General features: G+C 34.6%; 1 protein-coding gene and 1 long non-coding RNA gene across 3 annotated transcripts; one reads left to right on the forward strand and one right to left on the reverse strand.

Annotated features, from left to right (window-relative positions):
• Positions 1-7,235: 7,235 nt before the first annotated feature.
• On the forward strand, positions 7,236-8,096 carry LOC105792190 (uncharacterized). Its single transcript, XR_001133232.2, has 2 exons — positions 7,236-7,497; positions 7,784-8,096. It is a non-coding gene; the product is annotated as an uncharacterized LOC105792190 (long non-coding RNA).
• Positions 8,097-9,562: 1,466 nt separating this feature from the next.
• LOC105792191 (tetraspanin-10) lies at positions 9,563-12,634 on the reverse strand. Of its 2 annotated transcripts, none has more exons than XM_012620632.2 (12): positions 12,253-12,634; positions 11,792-11,943; positions 11,644-11,698; positions 11,485-11,540; positions 11,078-11,125; positions 10,846-10,894; positions 10,683-10,766; positions 10,544-10,611; positions 10,341-10,466; positions 10,180-10,255; positions 9,923-10,036; positions 9,563-9,839 (listed from the first exon to the last, which is right to left on the reverse strand). In XM_012620632.2, the coding sequence occupies exons 1-11, from the start codon at positions 12,304-12,306 to the stop codon at positions 9,968-9,970; spliced, it is 837 nt and encodes a 278-aa protein (XP_012476086.1). In that variant the 5' UTR covers positions 12,307-12,634; the 3' UTR covers positions 9,563-9,839; positions 9,923-9,967. The 2 variants fall into 2 exon arrangements, with proteins under 2 accessions (XP_012476086.1, XP_012476087.1); XM_012620633.2 differs by having other exon boundaries at positions 11,792-11,904; positions 12,253-12,630.
• Positions 12,635-25,807: the final 13,173 nt, after the last annotated feature.

Raw genomic sequence — 25,807 nt, forward strand, 5'->3', positions numbered from 1 at the left:
GATAAGACTTGATGCGATCTGCTCCACTACTGCTTAGGGAGATAAGATCCGTGGTTCTGTCTGCTCCACTATTGCTTAGGGAGATAAGACTTGATGCGATCTGCTCCACTATTTCTTAGGGAGATAAGATCTGTGGTTCTGTCTGCTCCACTATTGCTTAGGGAGATAAGACTTGATGCGATCTGCTCCACTATGCTTAGGGAGATAAGATCTGTGGTTCTGTCTGCTCCACTATTGCTTAGGGAGATAAGACTTGATGCGATCTGCTCCACTACTGCTTAGGGAGATAAGATCTGGTTTTCTTCACTCTATTCTACTGCCAAATACAGGGAGATAGAGTTATCGGCTTCAATGTACTCCACTGTAGTCAGGGAGGTAAAATCTGCCATCTTTGATCTGCTTCGCTGCCAAATACAGGAAGGCAAGATCTGCAATCTTCAATCTATTCCACTGCCAAATACAGGGAGATAGAATTATCGGCTTCAATGTACTCTCATCAGTAGTCACGGGAGGTAAAATCTACAATTTTTATCTTCAATCTATTCCACGCCAACCGGGAGATAGAGTTATCGGCTTCAATGTACTCCACTTTGTAGTCACAAGGAGGTAAAATCGCCATCTTCGATCGCTTTTTGCCAAATCTGGAAAGCAAGATCGCAATCTTCAATCTATTCCTTTGCCAAATACAGGGAGATAGAGTTATCGACTTCAATGTACTCCACTGTAGTCAGGGAGGTAAAATCTGCCATCTTTGATCTGCTTCGCTGCCAAATGCAGAAAGGCAAGATCTGCAATCTTCAATCTATTCCACTGCCAAATACATGGAGATAGAGTTATTGGCTTCAATGTACTCCACTGTAGTCACAGGGAGGTAAAACTGCCATTTTCGATCTGCTTCGCTGCCAAATACAGGAAGGCAAGATCTGCAATCCTCAACCAGCTCTGCTACAATCGAGAGAGGCAAGGTTTGTCTTCGATCCGCTTCGCTGTTAATGTAGGAAGGCAAGATCTGTTATCTTCAACCAGCTCTGCTACGAATGAGAGAGGCAAGGTTTGTCTTCGATCTGCTTCGCTGTCAATACAGGAAGGCAAGATCTGCTATCTTCAACCAGCTCTGCTACAAATGAGAGAGGCAAGGTTTGTCTTCGATCCGCTTCGCTGTTAATGCAGGAAGGCAAGATCTGCTATCTTCAACCAGCTCTGCTACAAACGAAAGAGGCAAGGTTTGTCTTCAATCTGCTTCGCTGTCAATGCAGGAAGGCAAGATCTGCCATCTTTACTGATCTGTTCTCTAGGGAACATGACCTGTATAATCTATTTTATGAACCTATTTATGCCTAGTGATTAGGATGACATGATCAGATTGAATCAAATGATCCTAACTAGATGTGTATGAATGACATTTGAATGAATGTCGAATGTTATGAGAATGATCCCTTTTAATGTTTGGGTTGTCGTTCCTCGTTGTTCATCAAGGTTCTATCACTGATGTTTTCTCGTTTAGCAAGTATCTTTGACAGAAGATTCAAAGAAATAGTCTCAATTTAGACTATCCTTTCTCAAATGTTTTCAACCCTTAGGTTTGGTCAGTTCTAAACAATAGTCCTGTTTCAGGTCCTCGTATTATTTAGAAACTTTCAGAGTAATATGCAGAACTCCTTCTGCATGAGTATTATCAGTCCATTAATCGTTATTTCAATGAAAAATGCTTGAAAAAGATTATCAAAATAGACAAAATGAAATTTTGTTGAGAGTAAAGATCTAAACAAACAAATCAATCAAGACAGCAAATTTTGCTGAGATACGAGATGTATAAGATAAAAAAGATTATCACAATGAATAAGATGGAAATTTGTTGAGAGCAAAGCTCTAAATGAACAAATTAATCAAGATAGCAAATTTGCTAGAATACAAAATGAGAATACATTAATCAAGGTGGCGTATTTTGTCAAAAAAATAAATGAAATGGAAATAGGTGCCCCAAATCATAGCATGAGCTTCTCTGCCCCAAACTTCTTGAGTACCCTTTTGAACTTGATATGTGTTTAGAAGTCCTAGAAGACTTTGTTGATGCCCCGAGATGTAACATCTCTCCTTCTTATTAATTCAGAGAGGACAAGACTACCACAAGCCCCAACTTCGATCAAAAATATTTGAATTACCCATTCTTGGGTTTTCAATTCAAAACCCCTTTGGTCTCAAGGCGCCCTTTGCGGGTTTTCACCTTGGCCTCTCCTTTTTCTTTTTGTTATTCTTTTCTTTTCTTTTTTTATTTCTTTTTTCAAGTGAAGTATTTATTGCTTGAATCAGAATTCTCAAGATTAGGCAGGTTCTTGCCATCCATCCTGGTTAATATCGACGCTTTTTTTCAGATAAGGCCTTCCACATAAGGTCCTTCAGGCTTGGCATCTGCTTTCCTCTGAAGTCCCCTTTGTATAGGAAGGATCTTCTCGATATTATGTGCTCCTCATAGAATTTTCTAGAGCTAACCCTTTTTGGTGAGCTCGCATCATTTGCTTTTGGTACATTTGACCATGACAGATAGCTTTTAACCTTTTCTCTTCAATTATATCGGACCTGGATCCATTCTACTTCATCCAACTTCAACTTTGACAAGGCTCGAAGGGAAGAAATATCAACTTCGATGGGTAAAAATGTCCCCATGCCATTGAGAAATGAGTTGCCCCGGTAGAGGTTTTTTCTCTTATTTTTTATTCTTTTATTTTTGTTTTTTTTTGCTTTTGTTTTCTCGTTTTTTTTACTTTTTTTTGCTTTTTTGCTCTTTTTTTGTTTTTTTTATTTTTGCCTCCACTGAACTGTTCATTTTGAGGCAACATGATGTTAATCTTGAACAGACTGTAAACTTCAGATGTCGTGCGGTTGTTCAAATTCAATGCATTGTCTAATATGATCCTTTTTGGCATTCCATATTGACATATGATTCTTCAAGAAATTTGTTGATTGTCAGCTTTGTGATATTGGCATATGAAGCAGCTTCCACCCACCTAATGAAGTAATCGATGACTACAAAGATGACTCGATGACCGCTAGAAGCTTTTGGCGAGATTAGCCCAATGACCTCCATGCCCCCACATAGAGAAAGGTCATGGAAAAGTCATAACATGAATAGATGGAGGTACATGAATTTTGTCCCCGTAAATTTGGCCCTTGTGGCGTTTCTTGGTATAACTGATGCAATCCCCTTCCATGGTGGACCAGAAGTACCCATATCTCATGATTCACTTGGCCATTACAAAATCAATGCATGTGTTCCTCAGACACCCGTATAGACCTCTTCCAAGATCTTCTTTTCCTTAAGGGCGTCCACACGTCTTTGTAGCTCAAGCATATCTTGATCATGTAAAAACATCTTTGAATTCTTGGAGTAACTCAATGACATCTCGCTTCGTCTCTGCGGTGATACAGGCTCTGATCTTCACCTTTTTCTCTTCTCCTAAGCTCACAATTTCCAACTGATTTTTTTGTAAGGTAGGATTTACTTTTCGACTTGCTCTACCATCCTTAATAAATCAGGAGATAAATTACAGTCTCGATCATCTTCGAAGTCTTGAAGTTCCCCTAGACACATATCTTGCTCAAAAGGAGATTCTGAGTCAATAGTAGTGTCGCTCATATCATTGATATTTGGAGACCTATTCTAGGGACGAAAGAAGACTCAAAGGACAAATGAATCAAAGGGTAATTATCTGTGTAGTATGAGTTTGAATGAAATGGAAGGAACAAAAGAATATTTGCCAAAACCAGACACAAAGATGCATTTCATTGAAACAAAAAAATGTGGACATACGCCTTTTTCACAAAAGGATTTTCTATTGCTCCTAGGCTTAGAGCAATAAGAGCGTTCCGAATGTTACTCTGAAATGGTCTTAAAAAAATTACAAGAATCTCCTCTACAGTCCAGTTGTTTAGAACGCCTCTAGGGATGTACAAACAAATCCCTGATAGGTTTTTTTAGTTCTTTCTTCAAAGGCACAAACATCTTTACTTTCTAATCCATCGATATATTCAAAGAATTCCAATTCTTTTTCATCTATCTGGCTCTGTACTAAAGTTCTGAACTCAATGCACTTTTGGATTTTAGGAAATTTATTGTATGCAATGAAATGTAATGTTAATGAATGAAAAGATGCTTGCAATGAAATGTAATGCAGATGCATGAATGCAAAAAGAGGCGTTGATCTTTATTCAATCCTATTAGAACAACTTTTCTAGAAAATAAATCTCTTTACATAAAATGGATACATATACGGCTTTGCCCTCATAGGCAGGGACATTCGATCCTCTTATTCATTCGAGCGTTAAGATAAATCTCACGAACTTTTCAAAGGGATGTCTCTTTATCTCCTTCTTGCTTGATCCGGGCTGAGACTCGTTGCTCACTCATTCTCATGATGCTCGTTGGCTTCTCTTTACGAAAGTTCAGCGGCTCTCGAATAATCCTTGTCACCTTGAATTCTCGGGCAACGGAGCAATGGTTGTATAGTCCTCCATTAAACTATCATCCTTCTCTTATCACGTTTTCTTGGACCATATTCGGACAACCGTATTATTATCCACTTTATCAAGAAACCCATTTCCTTATGACAAGCTCTCTATTTAACAACTGAACGTGAATCAACACCTCTTTTTTATGATGAAAATGCAATGCAATCATAACCAAAAAGGCAACAGGTTAGTACAAAGTAAAAACAAGCAAGAATAAATAGAACACCTATTTGGGTGACCACTAGGGGTTTGAAGTGGTTCTACCTAGGGTGGCTCTTAAGGTCTTCTACATGTGGTTTGGCTCTAGAGTAAGGGTACCCGAACCAACAGATTCCTCGATTCTCACCCATTATAGGCTCATATGGACCGAGTTCAGTTCAGGGGGATACATTTCCCTATGGCTGCACGGAGATGAAGATCTCACGAAGACATAGGTACGGATGTATCCCGAAAGCGATCCACTATCCTGCACGGAGGTGAAAACCTCACGAAGGACTAGCTTCTCACTCCCACTTAAAGGTGTGACCAACGGTCATGCAATGCAATGTACAAAAATATATCAAAACTTAAACCAACATTACAATTATAAAACCACAATGATGAAAATTGTAATAAAGACGAATGAAATGCAATGAAAGGATCTTAAATTTAAATCAAACTCTCGATTTTCGACAAAAAGCAAAAAGTAATCAACACGTGGCTTGACTCTCTTTTTTACATCCCCAGTGGAGTCGCCAAGCTGTTGACACCATTTTTTTGATGAAAACGGGGTCGACTTGGATTTTGAAAAAAGAATGAAAACGGGAGTCGCCACCAATCCTTTTTTTGATGAGGTGTGATCGGGTCACCTCGAAAAGTGGTTGTTTTTAATAAACGATTTAATTTTTATTAAAACAACGATTTTGGTCTGCGAAATTCAGAAAAACGGGTTCGGAGTCGGTTCATACGAGGAAGGGTTAGCACCCTCGATCGCCCAAAATTGGTACCTAGTTGATTACTTAATGTCTTGGTGTCGAAAATTAAAAACTCGAAAAGAATTTAAAAATACGATCCTTCTTTATATTGCATTATTTAAAAAAAATTACTTGGATAAATCAAAATGGAAAAATGCCTTCTTATCTCGAAGTAACAAGATGTCACATTCAGTAAGTTAGGACACGACACCTCGTATTTTCGAGAGTAAGCTTGCATATATTTTTTTTGTTTAAACCTCATTTATTTCAATTTTAAAAGGATATTCGTTATTTAGAATCACGAGAAAAATCGAAGCCCAGTAAGTTAGGGCACGATTTCTCGAATTTTCTAAATACGGAATATTGCCTTTATTTTCGAAATTTTATATATTTGAAATTTAAAAGGATATTTTGTTATTTGGGTTTAATGAGAAAATCGAGACCCAGTAAGTTAGGGTACAATTTCTCAAATTTCCAAAAGGCAAAATATTGCCTTATTTAGCAAAATTCCATTTCGAATAATAGCGGGTAATCTATTTGAAGGTAAACATTTATTTTGTTTGGAATAAAATAAAGCAATCCACATTGGGCAACTATGTTGAGGCTTAATTTACAAAATGATGATGTGAAATAACAATATAATAATAAACATGGAATAATGATCTATGGATAATTACACAAATGTATGACAATAATATGAAAATACGAGTAAACTAATTATGGTACACACAATGACAATACATACTCAACATACATTATTTGAATACTAGTATTAATAATTAAAGACGAATGAATTAAGTAACATATAACAATTTCAAAATGAGTAGCATAAAACAAATTAGAACAAATAAAATGTAGAATAATTTTAAAAAGATATAAGTGAGCTTTGAATAAATAGTATGGAAAAGAAATTTAAAAATCAATTATATACAAAATAAATTTAAAAAAATATTATGTATGAAAAATTTTAAAATAAATAATATCTATACACATAAAAGCTCAAAATAAGACAAATCTTAAAATAGATAATAAATAAAACAAAAAACCAGATAATAGTTGAAAAAGATACAAACTGATTTAAAATAACTAGCATATATAATATATTTTAAAATGAGACAAAATAATGTATAAAGTATTAAATCTATAAAAACATGAAATAAGTAAAAATAAAGAAGTTTGGAAACGATCAGTATAAAGAATTTCAAAATAAATGGCAAGAGAAACAATTTAAATTACATAATACATATAAATTTGAAATGGATAGTGCACACACATATATTTGAAATAAATAAAATATATAAAAAACTTGAGATAAATACTAGTCAATCTAAAATAGTTTAAAATAAAATAATATATAAAAGAAAATCTTAAATAATAAAAGAAACAGTTTAAAAAAATACAAAAATGGTGTTAAAAGGTTAAGGGCGCGATTGAAATCATAATAAAATAAAGGGGCATAATTAAAAGTTTAAAAGAAATGGAGCAAGGGATTGAAATGAAAAGCGCTGAGGATACAAGGGACTGACTGCGCAATATTCCCCCGTCTTTATGCGCATCATTTTCCGCAGGACTGGATTGGAACAAGCGAAAAATTATGTGGCCAAAATTAAAATGCACAAAAGGCAACATTGAATATGCCGCAGGATTTGGAGGGACCAAAGGCGCAAATTACCCATCAGGGCAAGCATGCGCAGGTCTCCCCTCCTTCAAACGGCGCCGTTTAACTGCTAATATAAACCAAAGTATTTTTTTTTTCACTTCACTTTTTCAGATTTTCTAAAAAAACTGAAGGAGCCTCAATTTTTTCTCAACACCCTCCCCTACATTCGGCCTAGGCCTTCTCTAAGCCACCGTCGCGCCGCCGCCGCCGTGGCCAACGGCCGACGGCGAAAAAAATGGGTTTTTTAACCTTCCCTTCGCAGCGTGCTAGAAGGTTGGCCTCTATCAACCCGCAGGACCGAAAAAGGTCTTTAGTCCCCAACTTTCGGCTCCGACGACGGCGAAGAGAGCACCGACGCCGGGCTTGCAAGGCGACGAGGTACGCTTCTTCTCCCCTCTCTTTTTATTTCAATATTTAGTATAAAAAACGAAAATAAAAGAAATAAAAATAAAATAAGTACAAGAACCGAAAAAAGGTTTTTCCTTTTGAAATTTTCTCTGTTTTTCTTGTTTTTTATTTAGATCTTCGTAAAAAAGAAGAAGCTTACAAGGAAGAGATTTTCGGCTTTTATAGCCGATCTACACAACTTTTAATTTCTATTTCTTTGTCTTTTTGCTATTTGTTTCTTCTGTTGTTGCGTGCCTTTTGCATTCAATTTTTGCAGGTGTCAGAGCATGCGGAGGAAAGGCGGCTAGGAGCGGCGGTAGCCAGGCATGGCAGAGGAGGCAAAACGGCGTTGGGGCTGGAGCCTGGGCATGCGGCGCATGGAGGCTTGGGGGCTAGGGTTTGGTACTGCTGAATGGGGTTAATTTTTGGGCTAGGGTTTCTTAATTTGGGCCTGTTGGGTATTTTGGGCCACTGTTTATTTTGGACTGTATGTTTTTTGCTGGTATTGGGCTTTAGTGTTTTGGGCCCCGGGCAAAATGGCTCTTACATATATAATTTTTGCATTTTAATTTTAATTTTTAATTAGTTAATTATCAATTCAAATTAATTATATAAGTAGTTAATGGGGCAAGCAATGGTCTCCCTCGGCTAAGGGGTAGAATAATAATTTTAGTCCATTTTAATTATGAATTATTTAATTTAAGTCATTTTTAAAAATTTTTTTTCATTTTTGCTACTCAAGCTTTTAAAACATTATTTTGGCCCCAATACTATATTCTTAACTTCACCCTTGTCTACACATATTTAATAATTGAAGTCTATTATATTTGATCAATTTTAAATTGGACTAACCTTTTATGATAATAAATAATAACATATAATTATTTTTATTATATATACATAACATCCAACAACCAGACCTAATTTTCATTCTAACAATGTGCATTTGTAAGTTAAAATTTGCATAAGCGTTGGAAAAGACAAACGAACCCTTAAAAAAATTGTATTTTAACATTAAACCATAGGTGTTCGGTAACTTAGTGCTCATTCTATATGTTACAAGGAACGGAATGCACCTTAAATAAAAATATCTTACATTTTGTTCCCTGATGTCAGATTGATACCAGAGTGCTTATTGTTCAAACTTTCCTTCTCATTTGAGCTTTAGAACTTAATTTCTTGATCTATATTCTTTGCTAGAAAGCTCCAAACTTCTTCAAATCATAAATCATCTTAAGAATCAACTTCAAACTCTTTTTGCTTCAATTCTTTTACCCATTTAATGAAAATTAAAATCCAAAAATTATGCAACCTAACAAACTCCCCCCACACTTAAACCATACTTCCCCTCAAGCAAACAATAGTTCAAAGTCATCAATTCTCACATTAAAGGTTGATTTTTGTTTCTAAAAGGATGTTCAAGATAAGCATTTTAAAGGCTTCAAGATTAACCACTGGTGCCCCTCTTTGACTCACATCTTTTCTGGTGATTGCCTTTTCTTTGGAATGGTTGTTAAAAAAATTGTTCTATAGTTTTAAAGCTTCTTTGGATGTTCAAAAATGCTTCAAGTCGATCGGTGAATTTTAGCAAATCTCCTATTCTCTTATTGGAGAACACCCTTGTTGGAATTTTGTGTACTCGATTGGTGTGAATGACATGAGACATGACTCCCATCATTATGTGTCCATTGATTTTATTTGCAAAAAGATCCAAAGAAAGGGAAGCTTCTCTCGCAAGCAGGATGCAAAGTCAGAGAGAGGTTATACTTGTAAAGTAAGATATTTGAGAGAATGAGTGCAGGATAGATTGGGCTTAAATCAATAGTTATGTTGATTAGAAATACGTTTAGTTCCCACTGCAGCGTTGTTAGCAACACTAGAGCAAATGTTATTTTTCATCTTTCTTGTGCTGAAATTTCCAAAATGTTTTGGTGCCTTGAGTTACTTAGAAAGCAAGCAAGGAAATCCTTCCTTCGGAATTAATAAACTTTCTCCCTACTTTCTTATTATCAAATCTTCATTCAATCTCAGGTTGATTAAAGTGTAAATGAGCTGATTATGCAATATGAATTTTCTTTTGAAATAAGAATGGCCAAAGTGTCACGTTGAGTACAATGTTTTAATTAATTTTTACATTCTGAACTGAACCATAAAAAAGATTAAATTAAATATAAAATCTGAAAACAATGATTCCCCCAATTCATCTAATTTAAGTCTTAATTAATTTTTACCCCACTGTAGGCTCATGCCACTTCAGATCTGTTATGAGCCCACAAGCCCAAGCTTTGATGAACTTCCAAATCCCTTGAAATCAGACATCTCTTTCCTTCAATCTAATAACAAAACATTGCTAATTAAGAAAGAAAACAGTAGACAAACACAAGGATCTTAAAGAATGGTAGTTGATTTTACCGACCAAGAATCAATACTGGAGTGAATTTGACCACGATTCATCACTTTTTCAAACTTTAGACTGCCTTGTCCGGCCGGCATTTCGTCTTGCACAACATCCCACAAAGTATATAATCGACTGCCATAGCAAAACCACACCACTCAAACAAATTAACAATAATCTCTACGGAATCAAATTGAATGGTATTTTTTTTCATTGAAGCAACTGAGGAAAGAGATCTGCAGATGGTAGGAAAAACAATTAATAAAAGAGAATCTTACCAAGACAACAAATAGTGCCAAATTAAAGATTGCGACGACTCTCCACTCAGTTTTCATGTATTGTGCAACTCCTGCCCTGTGAGGCGATCAAAAGACAGCAAATGGTAGTGAGAACTGTATGCAATAGATGAGATGGGATGTAGGAATATCGAAATGCTTACTTGCAAGAATCGCAATTATAGCATTTCACAACCCGAGAGTTTTTGTAAAGCTTGCAGTCCTCATTAGAACTAACTGGATGAAAGCTCAAGTCATAGTATGAAGCATTGACAACGGGATAACCACATCTATGACCAAGTTAAATGGATAAACATGATTAAATATAGGTGCAATTGCATAGAGCCTGGAACAAAAAGACACTTACTCGGATGGTGGTCGACAGCAACCAGCTTCAATAGGCGTCAGTTTTGCCATCTTATACTGCTTAAGAGTCTGAAAATCCGATTTGAAACATTAGAATAGATTCAGGGGAACAAGTACCACTCGAGAGTTAAAAAGTAGACCTTGTATTGTTTCGCTATGTTGTTGCAATCCTCAGATTTCACAAGACAACTCTTCAGTCTCTTCCAATTATCGGTATTATTCAGCTGACAAAAAACAAAGGTAAATGCTAAATACGGCAAAACGAAGTGGAAGTTACGTTGCCAATAAAATTGAAAGCCTCACCTGCTTTAGAAACCATGAACTATAGTCTTTAAGCTGATATTCCTTGTATCTGATAAGCAAAGAAGATAAAAGAAACTAAGGTCATAAACCAACCTCACTAAACCAAATTGCAGAACAACAATGATACATTTTTTTGAGGCAAGTATCAAAGAAAACACCCATGGAAGAAAAAACGTATTCAGCACATAGAGGCAATGAGAAAAAACTTCCATTGAAGTGCATATTTCCCTACCTCAAGCCAGACACATTATGACCAGATCCATTATTTGTTATAATGAACCTGCAAGAAAAGGCATAAAATCAATTTGTATAACTTGCAAGCTCTCGTGAAACAGGGAGGACAAAAGAAGGCCTTAAATGATGCAAACAAAGTAAGCATGGGAATGTGTCATGGAAACATATAACCTAAGGTAACCTTACAAATTAAGAGGAAAAGAAAAGGTCAAGGCCAAAATGAAAACAAATGGCGTAATGCAGCAATCATTTGTTGCTCGAGAAGTCTGAACTTAAGATAATAGAATCACATTAGCTATAAGACACAACAAGCTTTTTCCCGGGATCACTAGTAACCCGAAAAATCTATACATCTTTGTATAACCATATATGAACATGAAATTGACTTGAATTAAAAATACTTACGCCAACACCGTGAATACCAGGATCGCCACCAGAATCATGCATAACAATATCAAATACTGCAAGCCAATGAATCAAGGATTCCCGAGAAGGAAATTAAGAGATAACTGAAGCAACAAAATTTCTAGAATTCTTAATAACTCAAAAGTTATATAAGGATACAATCCACAATAGTATGGCGTTCTTCTTCAGCGCCCCCAGAAACCCGATCATGGATCTAAAATTCGAACAAAACAACTGTAATTGTAAGTTCCCTATACAGAGATAGGGAATTAGAGTAATCATAAACAACAGAGTGATGAAAACTTACACTAAAAAAATGAAACCACCAAGGCCTAGAACTGGAAGAGTAAGGGATTTTCGACATCCATCATGGTGAGTGCTCATCCATACCCCAAAAATTGCAACAGCAATAGCTAAAAGCTGCCCATTGAAAAGCATACACAACAAACATATAATAACCTAAAAACAATGCAAAAAATTTCGAAGTTTTCTCTTTTACTTGTACAAGAACTAGAACTAAAGCAGAACCATCTCAATAAGCAACAGATTATGGTAGAACATGTAGAAAAATAGTAACTTCTCTACAAATCTATACAATGAGTTGACCTACCAGCTCAATGTTCAAGAAACTAAAGAGAAAACCCAAAAAGACTTCAATCTAAGAACGAACGAGCAGAAATAAAGCTGGCATTGTGACCCACAATACAAAATCAAACCCATTTGTGATAATATCATAGCAAGAGAAAAACCCCAAAAAGAAGGGCATACCATAGTAAGGAAGTTGATCCATCTGATCACAAAATTGCTTGTTCCCATACCCATTTTCACTTTTCTTTAAAAGATACAAGCTTTACAGACAAAAATACCCCAAAAAAACAAAAGGACCTAACAAAGAAAGCGGTGATAAAGTTTTTTTTTTTTGGGGGGGGGGGATTCAAGAGTTTAAAAAGAATGATTTTTGGAAATATAAATAAAATGAAAAGAAAGTATTAGAAGTTTCTTGGGAACTCTGATATGGCACTTGCATTGCAAGAGAAGATAGAGAGAAGGGAAGCAAGGCAAGTAGAAAGGGAAACGTGAAAGACTGAAGGGCGAGAGAAGGGTATTTTGGTCAATATACATTCACATGCCTCATGTTTGTTTTTTCTAGTTCCACATAACAGAAAGCAAAGCTTCTTTTTTTGCTTATATCATCAGGATTTACGACGATAGCCAATGATATTATTACATACATACAGTGACGTGTTTTACTTAGATTATTGCGTAAGAATAGAAGAGTCGACGACGTATGTTTCTTTTTTTTGGTAAGAAACCCAGTTTAACAATGGTGTGGAGATTATTATTACAAATTTGGGATAGCTAGTGGTGTGGCATTTTGCTGTCAGAACAGATAAGGAAGTGGGTCAATGTTAGTGAAAGAAGGCAGAAGCAATTAAGGCGTCTTAGCTTTCAAATTTAGCTGAAACGTAGACTCAAAGGGAAAATCTTGTCACGGCTGACTTTATTGCCATTAAGGACGATCCGGCTATGACTCCAAGCCTTCCTTGTTTTGCAAAAAGAAACTGCCGATCACGGTTCAAGTTCTATATTGCCCTTTTTTTCTTTTTATATCAAAATTTAAAACACTACTCATCCTTAAATTATTTATAGAGAGTTGAAATGATATTTTTTATCACTATAATAATAAATTTAATCTATTATTATTTATAGATTTTATCAATTTAGTCCTTAATTCTTAATTCTTAAAAATTTAAAATTTTATTTTATTTAATTTTTTTTTGATAAAAATATATACAAAATTATAAATAAACGAATATTTATTTTTCTAACATGAAATTTATGTATTAAAATAATAATTTTATAATAAAATAATTTTATTAAAAAATCTACAACCACCGGCACCAAGAACATTTACTTTGAACTCCTCAATTTCCACATCTTTCGTCATCATGCCATCAAACTAAGAATTGGTTGTGGAGCTATTGGCATGGCCTTCAACATACTGAGTCTCCAATACCTCATCATCACCTATATATCTCCAATCATGCGCACTCTCAAGCACAACCTCAAACGCAATAAGCTCATTCTAGGCAATAACCTAAAGACATTGATTTTTACCCTTTTCAACCTTAAGCTGTAGTTTTTTTTTACCCAATTTGAACATGATTGTTGTTAATGTTAAACGGGGGAAGTTGAATTTGCTTAAGTCTTCTTCATGATTTTTTTCGCTTCATTTGTTTTATTTATAAAAATTTTATTTTAATAAATAAATGTTATGTTAAAAAATGAGATTAATATATGTTGAGACCTTAGCTGTCCAAAATATTGAAGCTACATTCGTGGTTTGAATATTTCTTTGAACTATTTGTTGGAACACTCTGTTTATGCCTTATTTGAATATTTGTTTGGATAGACAGTTGAGACAAAAGTTTGGACATCTATTTAGGACAATATAAGTGCAATAAGTTTCTTGGTATTTTTTACTCGGTTCATCTTGTTTAGTTTTCTATCAACAAATTATTCTTAGATTAAAACAATTAATTATTTTTACTTGGCTAGTACATTTTATTTCGAATAGAAGGAGTGGTTGATTGAATGTAAACATTATCCTTATCCATATCTTACTTAGGCTAAACTTATTTGATTTTGCGTGCATATGAAGGAATTATGGGATAATTATTGGACATAATTTAAGAGATAAATTCAATATTTAACTCAGAGTTTTAAGCTTATCAAAAAGCTATTGAAGAGCTCTCGTATCAACCTATAAATAGGTTGCATTGCCGTTGATTTGTGTGTGCTTGTGAGAGTGCTTTTGGCTAGTTATTTGTTTATCTTTACTTTTTGAGTTAGGCACTTTATTAGAGAGTAAACATTGTTGTAAGTGAGGTTGTTTGGTGTGAGTGATTGTAACAATTGGGTTCATTGTTGAGGCTGCATTTATCATTGTTGTAAGGGTAAATTGAACTTTAGTCGATAAGTGATATGGACAATTGTTGAATAAATTCATTCATTGAGCGAGGCTTTGCAGAGTAGGATTGATGAATTTGAGCTACACTAACAAATATCGTGTGTTGATTTCTCTCATTGCCTTACTTTCCTTTTATAAACTATTTGTTCCTCTATAAGATATGCTTTCAGTCCTCATGGCCACATTGAACAAGTTTGGAAACTTGGTTTAATCGACTTCTTCCACATAGTACATGTACGGGAACACGGGTACTAGAGGCACCATGTCTTGTTTCTTACATAGGATAAACAGCCCAAGTGCAGCACTATAAGATATAACAAGTCACAAACAAAAGGAGGAGAAGGTAGTGTAAATTCAACTTCAAGAAGGTGTAAAGGAAGACATGGCCTTAAACTACCATTTTTAGGCTCAAAAACCCCACTCAGAGGATACGACCGAGTCGCTAGGGGTGAGCGTTTAACCGAATCAAATGAAACAATTTTAAGTTAACTGAGTTGACGGTTCTTATTTTATCATCTTAACTCAATTTGAAATTTTCTCAAATCGAATCGAGTGAGATGAAATTCGAATCGAATCGAATATATTTGTTCAAGTTAAATAAAAAAAATGACTTTGGGTCTTTGTAGCCACTACCACCCACCGTAATCAAATTTGTTATTAATTTTCATCCCTTATAATTTATTTATTAATCTTTTATATACATGTTAGCTTTTTTGCTTACTTAGTACCTTCAATTATCTTTTGATTCTTGTCACCATGTATTTTAAAATTTTAAAATATATTAAATGAAAAATGTGATTTTTTAATAAAATAATTTTAAAGATAAAATATGAAATTGATATCAACAGAAAATTTTAACACGAATATTTTATGGCATCATCAATAATTCAATTTTAACAGAAATGGATAAACATTCAGCATGATTAAACAATTCAATAATACAAATAGTACAAAATGTAAAATTTAATTCAATAATATAAATAGTAGACATAAATTTGAAAACAAAAGTTTTGGGCGGTGTCGGAACCATTTTTTTGAAATCGACTTTTATTTTAAGAAATGAAAATGAGAGTCGCCACCTATCCTTTTTTATGAGGTGTAATCGGGTCACCTCGTAATTTGATCATTTTAATAAATGGTTTGATTAAGACAATAATTTTTGGTCTACGAAATTCAAGAATTGGGTTCGGGAGTCGGTTAAGCACAAGGAATGATTAGCACCCTCGTAACGCCCAAAATTTGTACTTAGTTGATTAATTAACGTCTTCATGTCGAAAATTAAAAATTTGAAGAGATTTAAAATACGATCTTTTATTAAAACATCACTAAATTCATTTTTATGAAAAATGGCTTATTTCAAGTTAATCTAGAAGAAAGGATATCATGTCTTGTAAGTTAGGATACAATGCCTTAAATCTTCGTAAACGAGAACAAGTACTAAAATCTTGTTTTTTTATTTGTTTTAAAATAAATATTCAACTATCTTGGTTTTAGAAAGAAACCATATTCCATAACTTAGGAACACGATATTTCTAATTCCAAAATAATGAACAGTGCCCTCGGTTTAAAATTTCCTTTTTATGCATCACGCGAAAAAACGAACATGACACTTGAAACGATAGGCATTTTACTTATTCGGGGATAATATAAAAATGGATAAACGTTTAAATATAACTATGGCATAATGATAATGAAACAATATGAAATGGCTAGGTGGTTAAAATATTAGAATAATAAATAATAAGTAAATGAAGGAGTACTACAATAATAATATAATCATAATAATAATCATATCATAGGAATAAAAATGGGAGATGCATGTTTAAAAAATAAATGGACGTGACATGAAAATGTCGAAAATAATAAAAGAATTAGTAAAATAACAAGAACATAAATAAACAAAACGATGACAATAATTATAAAATGTGTCAATAAAAGTATGTGTATAATAAGTATGTGTAAAAAAATTAAATATAGTGATGATAATAAAATAATACTAATAATAATAAAGGTAAAAAGTAAAATAAAAACTAAAAATGAATACACGACAAAAGAAAGAATAAAAAATTTAAAATATTAAAGAACAAAGAAGTAATAACTAAGTACATAAGTAAATAAATAAAACAAAAATAAATAATCTAGGAAGGGTCGAAACTATATAATAAGGACTAAATTGAAACTTAAATAAAATTTAGGGGACAAATCAAGTTAAAACAGAATATGGGACTAAATTGCAACACGCAAATGAAAGAGAATGACCAAATGGGGAAATATTCCTTGTCTTTATGCGTACAATTTCATGATGGACTGAAATGAAACAAAGCCAAAATCGCAGGGTAAAATTAAAAAGAAAAAAAAAGAAATAGGATTAAATTGAAATAGGGCAGAAAAGCGGAAGGGCCAACAGCGTAAATAACCCATACACTAAGAAAACACGCGGATTCTATACTTGCGGGTCGGGTTTCAGGTTGGCCCTCAAAAACAACGTCGTTTTGGGCGTTAGGGGGGCTGAGTGAAACGGTGTCGTTTCATTACTGCTATTTAATTTAAATTAAAAAAACACTTCAGCACTTAAAAATTAAAAAAAATCTGAAAACATTCTCTCTTTTTTCTCCGAATTCATCCCTTGGCCAGCCATAGCTCCGGAAGACTGCCGCCGCACCGGCCGCTGGTCGTCGACAATAGCTCCGCTATCCACGGTAGCCGGGAAACTTAAAAGTCCCCCCTTTTTTATTTTTGAAAACCCCGATCTAAACCAGACAGATTTTTTAAATCGAAAAGAAAACGAAAAGAAAATGAAATGTGAAGAGAAAAAAAGAAAAAAAACTTTCAATCTCGCCTCGTTCCAGACCCTCATACTGGAGATCTCCCTCGACGGCGGCGAAGGGTGGACGGTAAGTGAGAGCCTTCTTCTTCCTCTCTCTCTTTTATTTTTTATGTATTTATTATTCTATTTCAATAAACGAAAAAATATAAAGACTACCTTTGTATTTTTGAAACTTTCTTGTTTATTTCTCTGTTTTTTTTGTATTTTATTTCTTCGTAAAAATTGCATGATTATTTTCATGGCTTTTATAGCCACGATTGCACTGTTTGTCTATTGTTCTATTATTGCTTTTTTTCTATTTCTTGTGCTATTGTTGTATTCTTTTTTGGTTTGTTTGCAGGTGTCGGAGAGGTCAGCGAAGGCGGGAAAGGTGATCCTTTTGCTTCTTTGGTGAAATGGCGGCAACAAGGGTGTTAGGCCTCAGGACGAGGCACGGGCGGCGCGATCGAGGAGGAGCGACGCACATAGGGAGCTAAGGTTTCCTACTAGCTTTAGATAGTGGGCCATTTGGGTCATTTAGGGTTTTTAGGTTTGGGCCATTTGAGCTTGTAGCATATTGGGATACATTTGTTGTAAATGGACTGTTGTATATATTTTTTATTTCTGTTTTTATTTTTGTTTAGGGCCCGGGCAAAAATGGCCCATTACAGCTGTCCTTCTTTACTCCTTGACGTGTAACGGAAATGGAGCAAAGACCTTAAAAAGGCTAATTTTGCCTGGTCTTGTTGAGTCTTGACTTCTTTGGTGTCTCTTTTTCCAAATAGTCTCGTTCTAACCCACTGCGACTTTATGGATATAGGAATTGTTGCTTCAATCTGCTCCACTGCAACTTCAGAGAGATAAGATTAGTAGTTTCAATCTGCTCCACTGCAACTTTAGGGAGATAAAATTTATAACTCGTAGCTTTAATCTGTTCCCCTGCAACTCTAGGAAAATAAGATTCGCTATCTTCCATCTACTCCACTGCAACTTTAGGGATATAAGATTTGTGGCTTCAATCTGTTTTACTGTAACTTCAGAGAGATAAGATTTGTAGCTTCAATCTGCTCTACTGCAACTTCAGAGAGATAAGATTTGTAGCTTCAATATGCTCTACTGCAACTTTAGAGAGATAAGATTTGCTATTTTCAATCTGCTCCACTGCAACTTTAGGGAAATAAGAGTTGTGGCTTTAATCTACTCCTCTGCAACTTCAGGGAGATAAGATTTGCCACGATAACTTCAATCCGTCCCACTGTAACTTCAGGGGTATAGGATTTGTCGTTTGTAGCTTTAATCTATTCCATTGCAACTTCGAGGAAATAAGATTCGCTATCTTCAATCTGCTCTACTGCAACTTCAGGGAGATAAGATTTGTAACTTGTAGCTTTAATCTGTTCCACTGCAACTTCAGGAGGATAAGATTTGTCACTTGTAACTTTAATATGTTCCAGTGCAACTTCAGGGAGATAAGATTTGTAACTTGTAGCTTTAATTTGTTCCACTGTAACTTTAATCTGTTCCACTGCAACTTCAAGGAAATAAGATTTGCATCTTCAATTTGCTCCACTACAACTTCAGGAAGATAAGATTTGAGATTTACATATTGTAGCTTTAATCTGTTCCATTGCAACTTCAGGGAAATAAGATTCGCATATTCAATCTGCTCCACTGCAACTCTAAGGAGATAAGATTTGTGGCTTTAATCTGCTCCTCTGCAACTTCAGTGAGATAAGATTTGCCATGATAACTTTAATCTGTCCCACTACATCTTCAGGGGTATAGGATTTGTAGTTTCACTGATCTGTTACACCGTTTTCTAGGGAACATGACCTATAGAATCCATTTTATGGGTCTATATTTATGCCAAGCGATTAGAATGAATCGAATGCTCCTAACTAGATGTGTATGCATGATATTTGCATGAATGCAGAATGTCATTTTTCGAGAATGATCTCATTTTAATGCTTAGGTTGACATTACTCGTTGTTCATTAAGGTTCTATCACTGACGTATTACCCTATCTTCTTATTCAGCTGGTATTTTTGACAGAAAACCCAAAGAAATAATGACAATTTGGGTTATTCGCTCCCAAATGTTTCCAACTCTTAAATTTGGTTAGTTCTGACTAATGGTCCTATTTCAGGTCCTCGTACTATTTAGAAAACCTTTCAGAACAATATACAGAACTCCTTTTACTTGAATATTATTAGTCCATTAAACGTTATTTCAATGTAAAATGCTTGAAAAAGATCATAACATTAGACAAGATTGAAATTTATTGAGAGCAAAGCTCGAAATGAATAAATTAATCAAAATAGCAATTTTTGCTAAAATACAAAATAAATATGATGAAAATAGGTGCCCCAGATATCATGGCATGAGCTTCTTCGTACTAACTTCTCGAGGACCTTTTGAACTTGATATGTGCTTAGAAGATCTAAAGTACTTTGTTGATGCCCCAAGATGTATCATCCCTCCTCCTTGTTAATTCGAAGAGGACAAGACTATTACATGCCCCGTCTTCGATCAAAATTTGAATTGCCCTTTCCTGGGTTTTCAACTCAAAACCCCTTTGGTCTTAATACGCTCTTTTACGAGTTTTCGCCTTGGCATCTCCTCTTTTTTTTTAAGTGAAGTATTTCTTGACTGAATCTAAATTTGTAATGGCCCAAATTCAAGGCTATCGGAATAGTGGTTTCGTAACCACAAATCTGATTTAAAGAGAAATTTATTTTAATATTTTTGCATGAATATTGGTATGATAGGAAAATCTTATGAAAATATTGATAGAAAAATTTTACCGATTTAGTGGTTAGTTAGAAAAAGAAAGTATTGAAGAAATTGGGTAAAAATAAGGTATCGAGACCTCGATCTCGTAAAATTGAGTCAAAAATATTTTTATAAATATTTATGAAGTGTTAGTAAAATGGTATTAAAATTTCGTTAGAAAATTTTAATGTTTGGGTAGTCAATTAAGTAAAAAGGACTAAATTGAAAAAGGTGTAAAAGTTACTAGAAGGATTAAATAGCTCAATTGTTAAATGAGGAGGGACATAAATTGAAAATAACTCCAAAATGAGATACTTTGGGCGGCAATAGCTGAGAAAAATCAGGAGAATTGAAGAATTAAGGGTAAAATTGGAATATTGCAAAAATTTGCTTTAAAAGTTAGGACTAAAGCGGAATATCTAGAATTCTCTTCATATTTTCTGCACTCTCATCAGCCAAAAACGTCCTAAGGGTTTCTTCAAGCTGGTTTTTCATAATTTTTGCACCAAGTGAGTTAATCCTTTCCTTTTTCTTATAATTTTTGTGTTTCTAAGACTTTTACAACTATGTCCTATTACTAAATTCATTAGTTTTTGATTTCATGGATGAAATTGAAAGTCATTATGGTTGAGTGCTGTAAGTTCATGATGAAATAGCATGAAAGTGAAGCTTTAATTTGTTTATGAAATGATTTTATTAGGTAATTTCAATAGAAATTGATTTATAGGACCTAATTGTGAAAATGTTTGGAATTAAAGTCTAGTGCTAAAATTCTGATTTCCAAAGGTTATAAAGTAGTTTAAAGTGATGGAATATAGTGTTAATTGAGAAAAATCAGCTCAATTGAAAGGTTAATTGAGTAGGGATGAAATTATCATTTATTGAAAGTTTAGGAAAAATAGTAATTAACATCATGCACTAAAACAGTTTTGGACAGCAGCAGTAGTCTAACTTTGGAAAATCACCAAAAATTTAAGAGATTAAATTAGAGGATGAATAAAATATGAAATTAAAGCTTATTGAGTCTAGTTTCTCATGGAAGAAACGGTTTAATCAATAGAATTGTAAATCATGAGATATAATAGGTTTTGTGAGACAAGGTCAGAATGAATTCGGGTTCTCCTGTTCTGACTTTGGAAAATCATTAAAAATTGTACAAAAATAATTATGAGTTATAATTTATAGGATTAGAATCATTAATGATTCTATTTTCAGATGAAACAAACAAAAACATCATCTAAATTCTGTACAATGAAATAATTAATTTTTAGTGAAGAGGGGTCGGAACTGTCAAATAGTGAAACATGGGAACTTTAAAGAATAAACTGTACTTATTGGCTACACCAAAAATTCTGAAAATTTTATGGTAAGAATATATGTGAGTCTAGTTTCAGGGAAAATTAACAGATCTTGATTTGGAGTTCCGTAGCTCAAGATATGAATAATTTAGTGACTGTGACTTAGTGAGACAGCTTTGAATGCACTATAAATAATAATGGAATTATAGAGAATCTTACATATGAACATGAAATGTATTAGATTAATGATTAAATTTATTTATTTAGATCCAGAAAGTTCAAATACGAAGCTATATCGAGGAAAAGAAAAAGTTTGGCATTAGTAGATTTTTTGTTTACGAACAAGTATCGAGGTAAGTTCGTGTAACTTGAATTATATTCCTAAATGCTTGAAATGTTTGTTATTGATGTGAATATGATTTGGATGTTTATTGTATGATAATCGATGAAGTATTGATATTATTGATGAAAAGAGGAAATAAATCTCGGTTGAATGAAAAGAAAATTCGATGGATATCTAAAAAGGAATTGACGGTAAAAAGGATCTAGCCCGGATGGGTGATCCTATTCTAATATAGCCCTCCCGAAGAATATGTGGAAAATGGATTTAGCCCGGACGGGTAATCCGAATTAGGGTCTGAATTTAGCCTGGACTGGTAATTCAGATCCAAGCTCATTAGAGTAATTTTAGTTGCAGGGGATTTAGCCTGGACTGGTAATCCCGCTGTAAGGATGAGGTTCGCGAGAGTGTGCTCTCTGAAATGGAAATGTGCGCACATGAATATGAATTGACGGACCCAGAATTTGTACACTTAGGTGTACCCCTGAAAATCCATCGAAATTCCAAATAGTTCAACGGGATAAATATGGAAAAATAACAAGGAAATGGAAATCATGGAATTGATGAGCTCATCAATCATGATATATATTATTGATACGTGGAAATTATTGGACTAATTTGAATGTTGAGTTTGTGCATGATAGGGGAATAATGTATTGAATGGATGTATGAATGTTTATTGCATTGTATAAAAAAATATTAGGTAAGTATAATTCTGTTACATGAGCTTACTAAGCACAAAGTGCTTACCACTTTTCTTTTCCCTGTTTGTAGAGTTAAGAGCTCGGAGGTCGAATTTGGTCAGAGACACATCACACTATCAACCTCAAGATCTCGGTACATAAAGAAACTTTATTTTGGAAATCAATGGCATGTATAAGCTAGTAAAGTAGATGTTAATATGGAATGAATGTATGGTTAGCCATTAATATGGCTAACAAATTTTGGTTTTGGTATGTGATAAGATTATCTTATGAATACGGTAAATCTATCTTGAAAATATTTTGAAATGGATTGGTTGTGTTGGATTGGTCTCGGTTTTAAAATTTTAGGGAAGAGTAGATATTTATAAACGGGTTATATTGAGTTAAAAAAATTATTCAGTAAAATCTGGTAATACCTCGTATCCTATTCCGGCGACGGATACGGGTAGGGGGTGTTACAAAATTCACAGGATTAGGCAGGTTCTTGCCATCTATCTCAGTCAAAATCAACGCTCTTCCAAAAAATGTCTTCTTTACCACATAAGGTCATTCGCAGTTTGGCATTCATTTTCCTCTGAAGTCTTTTTATATGGGAATAATCTTTTTCAATACCAGGTCCCCCTCATGAAATTCTTTGGGGTGAACCTTTTTGTCGTAAGCTCGCATCATTCGTTTTTGGTATATCTGACCATGACAGATAGTTTTCAACCTCTTTTCCTCAATCAAGTTTAATTAATCATATCGAGATTGGATATATTCTGTTTCATCCAATTTCAACTCTGCCAAAACTCGAAGAGAATGAATCTCGACTTAAATGGGTAAATCTGTCTTCATTCCACAAACCAAAGAAAAAGGCATTTCCCCGGTAGAGGTTTTGACAGACATTCGATAAGCGTAGAGGGTAAATGATAACTTCTTGTGCCAATATTTATAAGTCTCAGTCATTTTCCTCGCGATCTTCTTAATGTTCTTATTGGCTGCCTCAACTGCACCGTTTATTTTTGGGCGATATGGTAACGAGTTGTGGTGTTTGATTTTAAACTGATTGCAAACTTCTGATATCGTACTATTGTTCAAATTTAATACATTGTCAGATATGATCATTTCTGGCATTCTATGCCAACATATGATTTCTTTCTTCAAGAATTTGCTGACTGTCGACTTTGTGGCATTGGCATATGAAGTAGTTTCTACCTACTTGGTGAAGTAATCGATGACCACAAAAATGAATCGATGCCTGTTGAAAGCTTTTGGCAAGATCAACCTAATGACATCTATGCCCCACATAGAGAAAGGCCATAGAGAAGTCATAACATAAAGATGTGAATGAGGTACATGAATTTTATCTCCATAAATTTGACACTTATGACATCTCTTGGCATAACTGATGCAATCTCCTTCCATGATGGACCAATAATATCCAAATCTCATAATTTGTCTGGCCATTGTAAAACCATTAGCATGTGTTCCACAGACACCTTCATGGACTTCTTTCAATATCTTCTTAGCCTCAATAGTGTCCACACATCTTAGTAGCACCTGATCTTTTCTTCTTTTGTATAGGATATCCTCATCTAAGACGTGGTAACTGGCCAGTCTTCTCAACGTCCTTTTATCATTCTCAGTGGCTTGGTCAAGGTATTCACGATTCTTCACATATCGCAGTATATCATGGTACCAAGGGTGATCATCTTTTTCCTCTTTTTCGATGTTACAAAAATGAATCGGAGCCTCATAAATACTCATCTAGATAGGTTTTACATCCTCTTGTTTGTTCACTTTGACCATGGAAGCTAGAGTAGCCAGGGCGTCAGCCATCTAATTTTCATCTCGCAGAAGGTAGCAGAAGGTGATGTCATCAAACTCCTTAATTAGTTCAAGGACCAGCCTTCTATACTCAATCAACTTCAGATCTCTTGTCTCCTATTCACCCTTGAGCTGATAGATCACTAATGCAGAATCCCCATATACCTCTAGCATTTTGACCTTACATTCTATAGCCGTACGGATACCTACGATGCATGCTCTGTATTCTGCCATATTATTTGTGCAATCAAAATCTAATTTGCTGGTAACGAGATAATGATTTCCATTTGGGGATACCAGGACTGCTTCGATTCCGTTACCCATAGCATTTAACGCTCCGTCAAAATTTAGTTTCTAGATATGTCATTCTTGAGCCTCTTCTTTAGTAGTTGCAATATACATCAGATCTTCATTTGAGAAATCAAAGTTCAAAGGCTCATAATCTTCTAGAGCTCTACTGGCTTGAAAATCTGCTATTGCACTCCCTTTTACTGTATTCTGGTTTACATAGCTACATCAAATTCAGAAAACAGAATTTATCATCAAGTCATTCTTCCATTCAGAGTAGTCGATTCCATCATGTACTTTAAAGGGTCCATTTTTGAGATTAGCCAAGTTGTATGGTACAGTATCTATTGTCTCAGTCTCCGGCTTATTCAGATTAAGGCGCAACACAACTTTTCAATTGGCGAATAATTTGTCTCATATTCAGTAAACTTCTTATTGAGGTAATATATCACTCTCTTTTTTCTCCCTAACTTATCGTGTTAGCCCAACACGCATCCCATAGAATTTCAAAATACTGCCAAGTATAGTATCAATAGTTTATCTAGACTAGGTGGCATCAGCACTAAGGCATTGGACAAGTAATGTTTGACATTGTCAAAAGTTTTTTGGCATTTCTTAACCCATACACTTGGATTATGTTTCTTAAGAAGACGGAATATTGAGTCAAATTTCTCAGTTAGTTGTGAAATGAACCGGGTGATATAATTTAACCTCCCTAGGAAACCTCGAACTTCTTGTTAAGTACATGGCAGAGGCAACTCCCGTATAGCCTTAACTTTATCCGGGTCAATCTCAATCCCCTTTTCACTAACTACGAATCCTAACAGTTTACCCGATCTAGCCCCGAAGGTACATTTTACTAAATTGAGCTTTAGTTGTTCATTTTGCTGGATTGAACTTTAGTTGAAAATTTCTCAATCATTAGAACAATTTCCTCAGGACTTGTATATGCTCATTTTCTATTCGGGATTTTGCAATTATATCATTGACATAAACCTCGATTTCTATGTGCATCATATCATGAAACAAGGTTACTATGACTCTTTGATACGTCACTCCCGCGTTCTTCAGTCCAAATAGCATCACCTTATAGAAAATGTTCCCAACATGGTTACGAATATGGTCTTTTCTATGTCTTTAGGATGCATATTTATTTGGTTGTATCCAGAGAAGCCATCTATGAAGGAGAACAGTAACCTACCGTATTGTCCACTAGGGTGTCGATATGGGGTAATGAGAAATTATCCTTCGGGCTGGCTTTGTTTAAGTCACTTTAATCTACACACATTCGTACTTTTCTATCTTTTGTAGGGACGGGGACTATATTGGCTACCCACT

The sequence above is a fragment of the Gossypium raimondii genome, chromosome 8, assembly GCF_025698545.1.
Source record: "Gossypium raimondii isolate GPD5lz chromosome 8, ASM2569854v1, whole genome shotgun sequence".
Taxonomy (NCBI): domain Eukaryota; kingdom Viridiplantae; phylum Streptophyta; class Magnoliopsida; order Malvales; family Malvaceae; genus Gossypium; species Gossypium raimondii.

Coding starts and splice junctions, on each gene's coding strand:
- LOC105792191 (XM_012620632.2), bottom strand. CDS start 12,306: ATGGGTATGGGAACAAGCAATTTTGTGATCAGATGGATCAACTTCCTT. Junction 11,699..11,791: donor GGTGGTTTCATTTTTTTAGT/GTAAGTTTTCAT, acceptor TTCGAATTTTAG/ATCCATGATCGGGTTTCTGG. Junction 10,467..10,543: donor TGCTGTCGACCACCATCCGA/GTAAGTGTCTTT, acceptor ACTTGGTCATAG/ATGTGGTTATCCCGTTGTCA.